Genomic DNA, 14026 nt, shown 5'->3' with positions numbered 1-14026 from the left:
AGCTCTATGAAGTCGGGCCCAGCAGCCAAGTTCACGAAAAGTTAGGATTAATCCTATCTAAAATTAGGATGTGTCTAACTTAGGATGGGTTCAATGCGTCCTAATGGATGGATACGGAACTTTACTCGTCCTAAGTCCTAAGATTAATGCTAAGTTAGGAAGAGTTAGTGAAATCGACGACAGGAAGAAAAATTTCACCTCGAACATGAACTTGAGCGTGAGGTTTGTTTGGATTGTTTTGTTCTAATAGGGTCACCCATCCAGAGCAAGTGGTCTTCGATTTCACAACTTAACTAACTTAGGACTAATCTTAGGACTTGGGACGAGTTAAGTTCCGTACCCATAGACGTTAGGACGTATTGATTCCACGCTAGGTTCACCTCAAACATGAACTTGAGCGTGAAATTTGTTTTGTTTGTTTTTTTTACGTAGGGTTACTCATCCAGAGCAAGTGGTCTTCGGTGAGACCAAAAGCAAAAAAAAGATTGACGGGGGGAGTACGTCGTATGAAGCCGGCACAGACGGTATCCCTTTAGTACCTGTAAGAGAGAATCTCACATCGGAGGCAGACAGACAAGAATCCATCGGCCCCAAGTTCAGGCATGTTTATGATGTAAGCTTGTTTTCCCTTTTTAATTTTTTTCTTAATTTTAATTTGTTAAGCAAAGAGTCCAGCCGTCGATTTCACCAAACTCTTCCTAACTTAGGATTAATCTTAGGACTTAGGACGGGTTCAGTTCCGCATCCAAATACGTAGGACGCGTTGAACCCATGCTAAGTTAGGACGTGTTACTCGTTCTAACTCGAGTTAGGATTAATCCTAGTGTTTCGTGAAATCGGCTGCAGCATCCTCCTGAAGACAAGCATACTGATCAAAACTTAGAGTATTCAACCACCAGTTCTTCTTATAACCACCGCTACTCAAAAGAGATCTACACATGGTGCTATCGCAAAACCTCACCATTTTTTTATCTTATTAAAAATGCTATTGTTTTGTCACATTGACGTGCATCTGCTGCACATGCTAGGTTTGTTCTACTTGCAGCTGGCAAAGGTCTGCGTACAATTAACCCTAATCACTCATTTCATCAGTCAAAGGCATTTTTTGTATGACAGAAACTGATAATAATTATGAGAAAAAAAGTTGCCTCCCCTTAAGATGGTTCCCTGGCTGCTGCTTCCCAGGTTGTATCATAAACTTGGGTGTGATCCCTGGCTATATGGCAGCTAACAGTTTTATGGCTTCTGCCTAGCACCCCCCCCCCCCCTAAAAAAAATGGGGCTAGATAGCTCAGTTGGCAGAGCACCGGCATTTTAATCAAGAGGTCATTGGTTCAAATCCCGCTCTCGAATATTTTTTTCGTTGTTCAACCCGTAATTATTTAAAATTTACCCACTTAGTTTTCCTTGTGCTGTATTATAAGCGCATAGGGACTTCTCTGTGATTGTGATATGCGCTCTACAAAAATGGTTCATTATTATTATTATTATTTGAGTCTTTGAAAACTGTAACTCGAATTGCTGACACATTTGTCATTTGTGCGGTCAAATATTTTATTAAAGTTCAAAAAGTTTATAAAATGAAAAGGCGTAAATATATACACTTCCCTAATAACCCTAATATAATTATGAAAATATTTTCTTGATAGGCACGTAATTTAGGACCAAGCACCATCCCCTTCCTGACAACGGTGAATATCAGTCTTCCGTGGAAGACGTTTGATGGAGATTGGTTGCTTTACTTTACGCATATAGAGGTGAGTCATCTTTACAAAAGCTGTTTTTCTTGTACAGTCAAGCATTTACACAAGATTGCAAATAGCTATTTATATGAAGGGATTAAAGAAAAAAACCTTGTCGCTAAATTTGTTGATGTATACCATAGATCCTTTTGCTTGGTAGGTTGTTTCCAACAGCTGTTTTCTATTATCAGATTCAATTTTGGAATTTTAAATTCTGAATTGCTCCTGACAATGTGACTGTTTCTTTTATAGCCATTGTTTTATGGTAATTTAGCTATCGTCAAAGACTCTTCTGGGTGGAAGCTTCAGGTCGTTAACTATTTTTGTTTCGTTTCTAGTTACAAGGCACAGGGAGATGCGAGTACAATCACATCATACAGCATCAACACAAGGAGCTCCCTGAGTACAGAGCCAATACTACCAGCCAGGAAAACATTGCCCCTGCTTTCTACACATCTGGAGAGGTAAGACTAAGTCGAATGTTACAGAATGTAAGTCAGCAGATTTTGTACTCATAGTGGCTGTTTTTCATCAAGCTTTTACACACTCAGTGACGATTAGCAATTGTTTCTGCTTTGTTGTGGAGCATTTTGATCGTTTTAATCCTGTATACATTTAAATGAACATATAATTATATGTACAATAGAACTAGCCTGCGAGTATTTCACGCTCACAGATTTACAGACACATGTAACTGACATGTTGCAAATATTGTGAAGTTGGCCAACATCCCTTGAAATATTGTTTGCTTGAATTTCGATTTTGGAATCCGATGTTTGAAAACACCATTGCCATCCCCCCACACCTGGTCGGAAATCTGGACCTGTGAAAATTGAAATGACACCAACATTTTGGTTGAAGCGTTAACAACAATGACATTTACAAGAAGTGCTCCACCCCCCCCCCCCCCCCAAAACAAAATAAAAATGGTTTACCTACTTGTGCCCTCCTAAAAAGCTACTTTATTTCTCCCCCTAACAACCTCTGCAGGTACTTGATACTTACTTCAGGATGTAGGGACTACTTTTATTACTACTTTTATAACCAAATCGAGACAGTTGATGAAATTTCATGATCTGTATTTTCATCTTTATTTTCAGTCAGCCACGTACAATTGCAACAATGCCCTGTGTGCGACCATCTACTGCGTCATTGACAATCTACGGATGGGCGAGGGCGCTGTGGTGCAGATCCAGGCACGCTTTTTTGAAAAGACACTGGCTGATGTAAGAATTTTTATTATATTATAATTTTTTTAATTAAATACTGATTTTAGGTTTAAAATTAAAATGAAAGAGTTGGTTTGTTTTGGCAGAGTTCATGATAATGTCTTTTAATAGAGTAAAAAAAACAGGCTTCGTGGCCATGCAGTTTAGTGCATTGGAATCAAGTTCAGGGGTCAATTCCACAAAGAGTTAGGACTGGTCCTAACTTGGGACTAGCTCTAGGAGATATTAAAACTTAGGGCTACTTGTAAGTTAGGATGAGTAACTATCCTAACTCGAAAAAAAGACTAGTCTTAACTCTTTGTGAAATCCACTCCTGGTGGCTTAAGTTTGTGTGGTGTTCTACTAGGGTAGGGAGAAGTGATTCAGTGTTGCAAAAAATAAACTTGTTTGTGTTTCATTTTATTTCACAGTTAGGATACAGCACTATAAGACTTCAAGGTCGCGCGATGGTGAAAGTGGAGAACCACGGTAATTTTCATGTTCAACCCAGAAATGGTCGCCCGGACTCCATTGTGGTAAGAACACGGCTTCAAAATTTGATGCATTAAACTCAGTGCTCGACCAATGGCCAACGATGCATTTTGGTACAATAAGATTCATGTGTACATGCAGGTGTTTTTGTTCCAGTGATACACATCTTTTGTTAGGCTATTTTTCAGTCAAGGTTTAAAGTTTATCATTTGTACAAATTTGTATTTCATGTCTATATTATTTTTATCATTTTCCCCCCAATTCATCTCGTCTGGTTGGTGTGTCTGCTTTCATTTGACAGATAGGAGCCTAAAGCCCGGTTCAAACTTCCTACGAATGCGAAGTGAATGTTGACGTCACAAATTCGCAGCGAATAATTCGCAGCAGCTCAACTCTACTCTACTCACTTGTGAATATCGCTGCGAAAAGGAGGGTTGTGACGTCAAATTCACGTAAAACTCGCTTTGCATTCGCATTCGCATGAAGTATGAACTGGGCCTCAGTTGTAATACGGTGGGGTTATATGTATTGTTTGTGTATTGCTTTTACTTTTGCCATCTTTTGTTTTAATGTTCACTACAATTTTAGATTTCTGTGTCATGTACTGTACTGTATAGTATAGAAGTTGGTACCCTTTTATGAGAGTGGTCTGTGAGGAGGGCACATTTTTTTGTATACTTTTGCCCTTCCCTGGACGGCCTCTGCTTGTTTTTTTTTTAAATTATTGTATTGTCCGAAGAATGAAAATAAATAAACTGACAGGGCATTATTATAATACTATTATTTATTGTTTGTATGTTGCAGGTTGAAACAGTGGCGTACACCGAATCTTCAATCACTTCAAAGACAGTCCCAACGTGGGTGATTGCAGTCAGCACGGTAGCGGGAATCTTCTTTTTAATAGTGGTGATCCTATTATTGTGGAAGGTGAGTTAAGATTTATTTTCAGTTCGAATTCACTTTTTTTTCTCTTTCTTAAAGTCCATTAGGGCGTCAGCCGTCCCATGGTGGTCCGAGACGATCTTGCCAATTGATATATGTGACCGGCTACGTGAAAATGAGTCAGATGTTGACATTTTCAAGAATCGAGTTATATGCATGGCTGGAAAGAACACACCAGCAGCAGTGATTTGGTATGTGTCTAAGCTTTGGGGAGTGTCGCGTTGCTGAGTTAGGCCCGTTTGAAAATAGCCAATACATCATTTTTTCTGAAAAACGAATTACAAGTAAAGTGATGTTTTAACCTACGATTGCGTGCGAAAGGATACAAAATAGACATAAAGTATGATAAGAAAATTGTGGTATTTATAGCTTTATAGCCTAAAGGTAAGTGTTCTCAAGGTTAACTATGCAAATAACGATCATTAAACTGCCAATAACTTAATAATGCATTGGGCGACATCCAACTCATTTTCACGTAGCGGGTCACATTTAGCATTCACCTCTAGTACCAAAGCTTTTTATTTTTGCTTACTCATCCTGCATTGTCTATGCCTCCGATCCAATGCGATGCTGAAGACAAGTGCAATCATAAGTCTGATCTTGGTTCGTTCGGCTATGTCATGCGATTTCCACATTTTTGACAGATCTATGAATATTTCTTTTGTGATTGCCAACCTCGTTTCACATTCTAAGAATTGACGAATGTGTTAGTAGGCATTCAATTTCTATATCAGTGGTTCAGTGTTACTGGTAAATTTAGCATGATGGTTGATCTATCTTCCCCGAAGTAATTGTTTGGCAAAGATGAACCTAGCTTTTGTTGCAAGTGATCTGTTGCTGGTGTTTGATATTTCCAATTTAAGAACAGTTTGGAGTTCAGACAATTTTGGTCAATTACAAATGTGAGATTGTAAAATGAGGACCTTGTTAGCGCTGAGCCGACAATTTATATTCAAGATCATTTCGGGCATAGCGTCAACTTCGTTAAAAAAAATTTTTGTCGCCCTCTACAGTGCGGTTTCTTCAGGAGGTCGATGCGAGAAGAAATGCAGAAACTGATCACCGATAACGACGAGACAGAATCGTTGAACCACGAGGTAGACGGAGGAAACTACAAAGAGCCATTCCAAGACGATGAGGACTGACCCAACCTTCCTAGAGGTCACAGATGGGTCATGTCCCCCATGACCTCCACAGGGGTGTCATGACCAATGAACTTTTATCAGCATATGACTGTGACGACAGAACTTTAACTAGTGCAGGTGCATTATCGTTTTTTGTTCTACGATGCAAGTGTTTTATACAAGGCTCACAACGGTTGCAGACCATATGTGGCCTACTTAAAGATTTTATTGCGACGACTCAACATCCGTGATGTCCGCATTGAGAACTTTGTTTTTATGTTGTGGCTGAGCTCGTTGGACTGATGGTGGTGCCGGAGTCATCCTGAAAGAAGAAAATTGGTGAGCGGAAACAAGGAATCCACACAACTGCCATACTTACAGAAACCGTCAGCAAGCTGCTTTTGCTTAGTGTAAGCATCAATGAAACTTCTGCTCAAGGAGACTCCCAAAGCAGAATTTAGGGCCCAATTTCAAAAGCATGTAAGCATAAAAACTTTCTAAGCACAGAAATAAATTGCTCAGAAGAAATAATTTAGCAGCCAAAATACCTTCGCTTGTCCCCAGCGCCTTGCTTTAACCAAAGGCGCTGGGATGGGCAAACGTATCACGCACTGTCATTGGTTTCATAATGCGCAGTCCCATCATGCATCACACTCACACTGCACCATATTTCTATGCACTGCATACCATGACGTACTTCCTGAACAAGAATCTGTTCAAGCGATTAGCCCATCCCAGCGGTCCTGGATAGTCTGGCCGCTGGGGCCGAGCGAACCTAAATACCATACAGTTCACATTGCTGTGACTAAATACCACACTAAAATCTTGCCTACCAAAGATAATTTCCAAGCAGAATTACCTGCTTTCCTAACACTGCTAAGTAGAATTATCTGCTTAACAGCTTTTTGAAATTGGGCCACAGGTGCTGTGAAACTTGTACAGTGTAAAGTGTTTTAATCCGATTGACACCACAAGAGGCTTAACAGATTTATATTTAATCCACTTCTAATCTTAGCCTTTAATTTTATTACAGTTATTAGTATTAACCCAGTTCGCCTGGGCCTCATTTCACGGCTCTGCTTACCATAAACAAACAGTCAGCACTTTTGGAAGCACAGAATGACAATAAGCACAATGGATGTTGCACTCACCCTCTCCAGGACAGCAGCAATGGCCAAGGCTCAGTTAACATTTTAAAGCGTTAACCATGTGGTCTTGTGTATTCCCCCCCCCCCCCCCCCCCCGTCCCCTAGCCCAACCCCTCAAGTTGAGCCATGGGAGTGATCCCTTTTTTTTATAATGTACAATGCTTTGTATTGCTAGAGAAAAACTATACATGTATATTATACAAGTGAAAGATTACCTAAAGTGATTTGGTAATACATGTAACGAGGTCCTTGACATCTACACCATACAAATGTGGGCTGCGTGCTTTAATAAAACAATACAAGCTTTTATTTCATTATATGGTTAATTTACAAACGCGAGGCCATTATGTGCCGCAAGATTTGTATTTAGCAGACTGGCCATACGTACTAGAAAATTTCTTATAAAAATCTCATGAGATACGATATACTTGAGAATAATTTACGTGTGCTAAATTTTAGTCTGCATAAATTTGAATAATTACAAAGTTTTTAAAATGGTGCTGATAAAAATGACCTCTTTGGTATTATAGAAATGTGAAGTTCCATGTCGCAGAAAAAAAGTGTGGCGTTGATACATTCAGGAAGTGGTAAACTTAATGGCTCTGGACACTATTGGTAGTTGCTCAAAATAATTGTTAGCATAAAAACTTACTTGGTAACGAGAAATGGAGAGCTGTTGATAGCATAAGACATTGTGAGAAACAGCCCCCTCTGAAGTAATGTAGTTTTTTAAAAAAGAAGTAATTTCTCACTAAAATATTTAAATTTAATAAGAGACCTCACCCACTTCCATTAATCTCTTGCAACTTCGTCGACCAAATTGAGTCCAAATTTTCACAGGTTTGTTACTTTTAAATTTATGCTAATGTTGAGATACACCCAAGTGAGAAGACTGGTCTTTGACAATTACCAAAGGTGTCCAGTGTCGTTAATGACAAAAAGTTTATTGATTGTATTTAAATGGATTGTACACGTTTGGTAATCGGAAACCCTACTGTTCTTTTCAATCCTATATCATGTATATAGTTGTAGATATATACCATACAACTAACCTGTACAAATATTTCATTTTAAAATGTGGTAAAGTTGTTGAGAAATTGGACAAAAATCTGCAGATTGGAATACAGAATCTGAGAGGCGTTACTTTCTCAAATTCAAAATGTCTCAAAATGCATTATACTTAAAGGAACATTACAGACTTGGTTTTGGCTAACAGAACAGTTGCTGGCAGTGCAAGCACTTTATGTAATCCACCATGTACAAAAACTGACAAACCTGTAGAAGTTTGAGATCGATCGGCCATCTGGGTCACGAGAGAGTAGTGAAAAACCGATTACAACTTTTGCATTGCATCGATGCCAAAATAAAAATAATAAAACGCTCACTGAGCGATAAACTCCAAACGCGAAATGAGATTATTTATTTCTCATCGAATGACATCGCGCGATGTTCTACTATCATCATCATTAGACCGTGTAATTTTTATGTAATTCTGTAATCTTCATGATTTTGTTTCTTACCAATTCTATAACGTTCCTTTAAGCTGCTATACTTCTTACAAAGTAAATTTGCATCGCCATTAATTTTCAGAGTCATAACCAAGCTGTACTGTAAACCAAGTGTACTGGAACTTTAAGAGGAGTTCTGTTGTATGATTACAGGTAAAATCATGTTCATACATTTCATATGAAGTCAACAAAAATATATTTTGCAACATTGAAATTGAATTTTTGTTTTGCGTTGTAACTTGTCAAATTTTGGCTAAAAATAATTACAAGGCTATAGCCTTGTGAACTTGTCAAATTTTGGCTGAAAATAATTACAAGGCTATAGCCTTGTAAACTTCTCAAATTTTGGTTAAAAATGTGTACAAGCCTTGTAAACTGGTCAAATTTTGGCTGAAAAAAGCCTTCTAAACTTGTCAAATTTTGGCTAAAAATAATTACAAGGCTATATATAGCCTTGTGAACTTGTCAAATTTTGGATGGAAAAAGTTTACAAGGCTATAGCCTTGTGAACTTGTCAAATTGTGGCTGAAAATAATTACCTTGTAAACTTGTCAAATTTTGGCTGAAAATAATTACCTTGTGAACTTGTCAAATTTTGGCTGAAAATAATTACCTTGTGAACTTGTCAAATTTTGGCTGAAAATAATTACAAGCCTATAGCCTTGTGAACTTGTCAAATTTTGGCTGAAAATAATTACCTTGTAAACTTGTCAAATTTTGGCAGAAAATAATTACAAGGCCTTGTGAACTTGTCAAATTTTGGCTGAAAATGTTCACAAGGCTATAGCCTTGTAAACTTGTAAAGTTTTGGCTGAAAATAATTACAAGGCTATAGCCTTGTGAACTTGTCAAATTTTGGCTGAAAATAATTACAAGGCTATAGCCTTGTGAACTTGTCAAATTTTGGCTGAAAATAATTACAAGGCTATAGCCTTGTAAACTTCTCAAATTTTGGCTGAAAATAATTACAAGGCTATAGCCTTGTGAACTTGTCAAATTTTGGCTGAAAATAATTACCTTGTAAACTTGTCAAATTTTGGCTGAAAATAAATGCAAGGCTATAGCCTTGTGAACTTGTCAAATTTTGGCTGAAAATAATTACAAGGCTATAGCCTTGTGAACTTGTCAAATTTTGGCTGAAAATAATTACAAGGCTATAGCCTTGTGAACTTGTCAAATTTTAGCTGAAAAAAGCCTTGTGAACTTGTCAAATTTAGGCTGAAAATAATTGCCTTGTAAACTTGTCAAGTTTTGGCTGAAAATAATTACAAGGCTATAGCCTTGTAAACTTCTCAAATTTTGGCTGAAAATAATTACAAGGCTATAGCCTTGTGAACTTGTCAAATTTTGGCTGAAAATAATTACCTTGTAAACTTGTCAAATTTTGGCTGAAAATAATTGCAAGGCTATAGCCTTGTGAACTTGTCAAATTTTGGCTGAAAAAAGTTTACAAGGCTATAGCCTTGTGAACTTGTCAAATTTTGGCTGAAAAAAGTTTACAAGGCTATAGCCTTGTGAACTTGTCAAATTTTGGCTGAAAATATTTACAAGGCTTGTTAACTTGTCAAATTTTGGCTGAAAATATTTACAAGGCTGTAGCCTTGTAAACTTGTCAAATTTTGGCTGAAAATAATTACAAGGCTATAGCCTTGTGAACTTGTCAAGTTTTGGCTGAAAATAATTACAAGGCTATAGCCTTGTGAACTTGTCAAGTTTTGGCTGAAAATAATTACAAGGCTATAGCCTTGTGAACTTGTCAAATTTTGGCTGAAAATAATTACAAGGCTATAGCCTTGTAAACTTCTCAAATTTTGGCTGAAAATAATTACCTTGTAAACTTGTCAAATTTTGGCTGAAAATAATTGCAAGGCTATAGCCTTGTGAACTTGTCAAATTTTGGCTGAAAATATTTACAAGGCTTGTTAACTTGTCAAATTTTGGCTGAAAATATTTACAAGGCTGTAGCCTTGTAAACTTGTCAAATTTTGGCTGAAAATAATTACAAGGCCTTGTGAACTTGTCAAATTTTGGCTGAAAAAAGTTTACAAGGCTATAGCCTTGTGAACTTGTCAAATTTTGGCTGAAAATAATCACAAACTTAAAAAACTTGTCAAGTTTTGGCTGAAAATGTGTACAAGGCTAAAGCCTTGTAAACTTGTCAAATTTTGCCTAAAAATGTTCACAAGGCTTGTAGTCAACTTGCAATCCCTCATAACCCAAATCACACAAAATGGATTCATATTTACCCAGTCAGTTTTCCTTGTGGTTTATTACTCGATAAGTATACTGTATAATTTTATCTCAACGAATCTAAGTTGGAGTAGAAGATCTTGCTAAACAAAGTCTAGAGAAAACAAAATAAAAATAAAGTTTTTAATCAGGCAGTCATAGACTGAAGCACACAATGAAATTATGATACACTCAACTGGTTGTGGTAACCCAGTTTCGCGTAGTAGGATCTTCCTCCCCTCAGCAGATTTGTTGAGCCGAAACAGCCTAATGAAATTTGACCCAGGGCCCAACTTCTGCAAGGTGAAAATGAACAGGAGTACCAGTCCCAGATGGTACTGCAACTGATTTCACGATGCGCTAGGGTTAATCCTTTCGTAAATTCAGACGAGTTACTAGTCCACACTATAGATTCATCTTAAGGTTTTACATGTTACAGTGCAAGGCTGGGACTCGTCCTAAGTCCTAAGAATAATCCTAAGTTAGGAAGAGTTTGGTGAAATCGACGGCAGGGCATTTTGGTCACCTTATTCTTGAAAACATTATTTTGTTAGTACATGTAGCTTTAGTAGCTCTAAGACATTACGCCCAGATGCTTTGTATTAGACTTTACTAAAGGTAAAGGCGAGCTAGCCTCAGGACAATCTTGCGTCAACAAAAAACATAATCGGCGACTGACTTTTTAGGATCACACTGCGCCTGAGCTAAGACCACCGGGAACTTTTCAGTCGCCAATTATTTACGACCTGAGCCTAACTGTGATGGTTTTAAGACAATCTGAAACAGTCGCCGCTCGAAAAAAGTAACAGTTGCAAGAGTAAAACAATTTCAACTTTGGGCACCAAACACAGGCGCACGATTTCTCAGTTGTTGTGACCTGAGCATGTTTTGTCTGCACGTTGCCGACAGTTTGCTGCGGGCGCAAGAAAATCATAGGTCGACCTGAGGCTAGCTTTAGAACCTGCAGAGTGCAAATGTACAGAATGCAAAGCTCTGTATTAAATTCTGTAGCACACTTGTATTGTTATAAGTTCACCATTGTATATTCTTTACACATATCATTAATAATATATTTTTGTGCTTCGACCATTATGCAATCATGTACAGGTAATATGATATTGAACGAAAACAAAATCTTTTTACACATAATCAGGTTCCATTATAAAAAATTAATGTAGAATTGTTATTGTTTTTTAACACGTGCCACAAATGATGGTACAAAAACGCCAAGTGCATGGTGTTCTGTAAATATATAACATGTAAAAAAACTACGCAGAAATATGCAAAAACCAACTCTAGATGAGGGGTTGAGGATGAGGTCCTACGGCCAATTTCATGAAGTTGCTAAGCAAGGAATATATACTTAACGCCTTTCTTGTTAGCAAATATGCAGGATACCTGTTACAACAATAATAACTTTATTACAGTTTGGCAATGTAAGCAAAGGGTTATCTGTGCTAAGCGCAGTATTGTGCTAACAAGCTTTATGGAATTGGGCCTCGTGGCCTTCTTTAGATTTGAAATACAGTTGTTGTTATTGTTGTTGTTGTTGTTTTCTTGGGGTCCTTCTCAAAAGTAATATTGTAAACAAAATAACTATTAAAAAAAAATTAAACAAAAACAAAGTGCTGTACATATTTAGTTTTCTCCTGGTAATATATGATGGAAATGGATTTGCAGCACATTTGCATAGCTCATGAATAAAGATTTGGCTGATTTGTAAATCGTGAATTTGCTGATTTTTGAATCTGTTAACCTATCAATCTACAGTACACAGCTTTGGAAAGAATAACTCACTATGAAAAACATTTTACTTACTGAAATTTGAATCTGAGATGTGTTACTGCACAAACACTTCCCAGATTACATGTATATAGTCCTACTAAAAGAGATAACGTTTTCTGCTTGGCGGTATTCTCTCCGGATTTGCAGCGATATCTCAAAAACACAATTGTTTCAACAAATGACTTATTAGTTACATGCCTTGGCAACAGTTTGCATCGTGAAATATTGAAAAAGTCTTTTCTTGCGCTACTATAAGGCATCTGTTTTAAGTTACAAAAAAATTTGTGCATACTTGGTTTTCAAAAAATGTGACCTTTGTTACAAGAATAGCTTTTTTACATAAACACAAATTTACGCTTTCTATAAGCTGCAAATCTTAGTAAATTTGAGCAACCACTCTAACACTAAGAAAAAACGAAATACAATAAAATGTTGACCGAAGAAAAGTGTGACTGTACATTTAATACTTTTTTAAAAATATCACAATATGCGAAGAGGAAAACAAAAACTCTCCCGTTTACTGTTACAACAAAGGCAAGTTTGAAAATGTTCTCAACGTGTATTTTTTTACCTCCACTGGAAATGGAGAAAGGTTGGATTGCACAAAGCATCATCGACGGCCGTATCTGATGATTAACAATGGGAAAGTGCATGCGTGTATGCGCGACTCTCAGCCAATGCACGCATGCAAGTTTCATCAACGGTTGTGGTCAATGACGTCATTGTGCAATCCATCATTAAGTTACCGGATGTTCAGACGTCTTCAAACAGTACTGACGGATCCTCCTGCCTGGTGCCCGACACCCGATGAGCCCGAATAGCAGTAAAACAGTGTAAGTTGTATTGAGCCGAGCAGAGCACCGATGATGTTTGGTACCTGTTGGGAAATAAAGTTCAGAGTTGAGGTCATGGGGCCAATTTCAATAGAGCTGCTTTTTACAAAAATATCGCTTGACACGTTTCCGCTTAGCAACAATAAGCAGGATAGCAGTTAGTCCAGTCACAGATGCTCTTTGTGAATTTCATGGTATTTTAAAAAGAAGTAACAATAGTACACGGTTCTTATACAGCACTTCATCATGGGCTAATCAAAGTGCTTCAGCAGAGCTCATTTGAAGATTGAGACTTTTTTTTACTTGGAGTGCACCGGGTAACGGTTTAGAAAGTGATGGGTGCAGTTACTGCCAAACTGGGTCTCAGAATTCATCACTGCAATAACCTATGTATCTTTCAACCTGAAAGTTTGTATATAAACTCAGCGCCTTGAGTACCTTGTTTGGTAGATACGTGCTCTATCATAAGACTTCGATATTATATTATTAATCAAACCAGGAAGACCTAGACGAACCCCTAATTTTTTTGTGCACTGTTGTTTTTTACGTGCAGCACACAACACCTGGGACAAATGCCCTTACATGTTCATCAGCAAGTGTCTTGCTTAAGGACACCAGAATTAGCTGTTCAGTTCAGAAACACCAGAGCTTGAGTTTAGTGTTCTTGTCCATGCGGCTACGACACGCCACCAAAGGCATGCAACTCGAGTGGGATTTGAACCCACCTTTCTAGAAGGAATGAGACCCACCTTGATGAAGCTATCCATGACAATGTAACCATAGAACGCCCACTCCAACGACACCAAGAAGTTAGCTAAGCAGAGCATGAAGGCCATGGAGGCTGTACTCTTGGTTCTTATTACCTCCGCCTGAAAAAAAAAAACACAGAACAAAAATCTGTCTTTGAGATGATCTTTAAAGGCAGTGGACACTATTGATAATTACTCAAAATAATTGTTGGCATAAAAACTTACTTGGTAATGGAGAGCTGTTGACGGTAAAAACATTGTGAGAA

General features: G+C 37.7%; 2 protein-coding genes across 6 annotated transcripts in view; one reads left to right on the top strand and one right to left on the bottom strand.

The window, feature by feature from the left end:
- LOC139948960 (integrin alpha-9-like) overlaps positions 1–8225 on the top strand; it is a 50101-nt gene extending 41876 nt beyond the window's left edge. For all 3 annotated transcript variants that reach the window (XM_071947342.1, XM_071947343.1, XM_071947344.1), the window contains 7 exons: positions 433–613; positions 1650–1757; positions 2081–2206; positions 2843–2968; positions 3382–3486; positions 4247–4369; positions 5398–8225. In XM_071947342.1, the coding sequence (XP_071803443.1) occupies positions 433–613; positions 1650–1757; positions 2081–2206; positions 2843–2968; positions 3382–3486; positions 4247–4369; positions 5398–5529 (901 nt within the window). In that variant the 3' untranslated portion in view covers positions 5530–8225. The remainder of the gene's footprint in view (positions 1–432; positions 614–1649; positions 1758–2080; positions 2207–2842; positions 2969–3381; positions 3487–4246; positions 4370–5397) is intronic.
- Positions 8226–8421: 196 nt separating this feature from the next.
- Positions 8422–14026, bottom strand: part of LOC139948964 (sugar transporter SWEET1-like) — a 78922-nt gene continuing 73317 nt past the window's right edge. Inside the window, exons 6-8 of one of the 3 annotated variants that reach the window (XR_011787502.1) lie at positions 13761–13880; positions 8741–13055; positions 8422–8490 (exon numbers count right to left, since the gene is read on the bottom strand). Coding sequence is in view for 2 of the 3 variants with exons in the window: in XM_071947349.1 (XP_071803450.1) it covers positions 12942–13055; positions 13761–13880 (234 nt within the window). In the remaining variant the exon portion in view is untranslated. Of the gene's footprint in view, positions 8491–8740; positions 13056–13760; positions 13881–14026 lie in introns of those variants that run through there. The other 2 variants (XM_071947349.1, XM_071947347.1) reach the window with 2 other exon arrangements.

Source organism: Asterias amurensis, chromosome 16 (assembly GCF_032118995.1).
Source record: "Asterias amurensis chromosome 16, ASM3211899v1".
In the NCBI taxonomy this organism is placed as follows: Eukaryota; Metazoa; Echinodermata; class Asteroidea; order Forcipulatida; family Asteriidae; genus Asterias; species Asterias amurensis.
The sequence above is the reverse complement of the archived record's forward strand: the minus strand, read 5'-3'. Positions and strand labels throughout refer to the sequence as shown.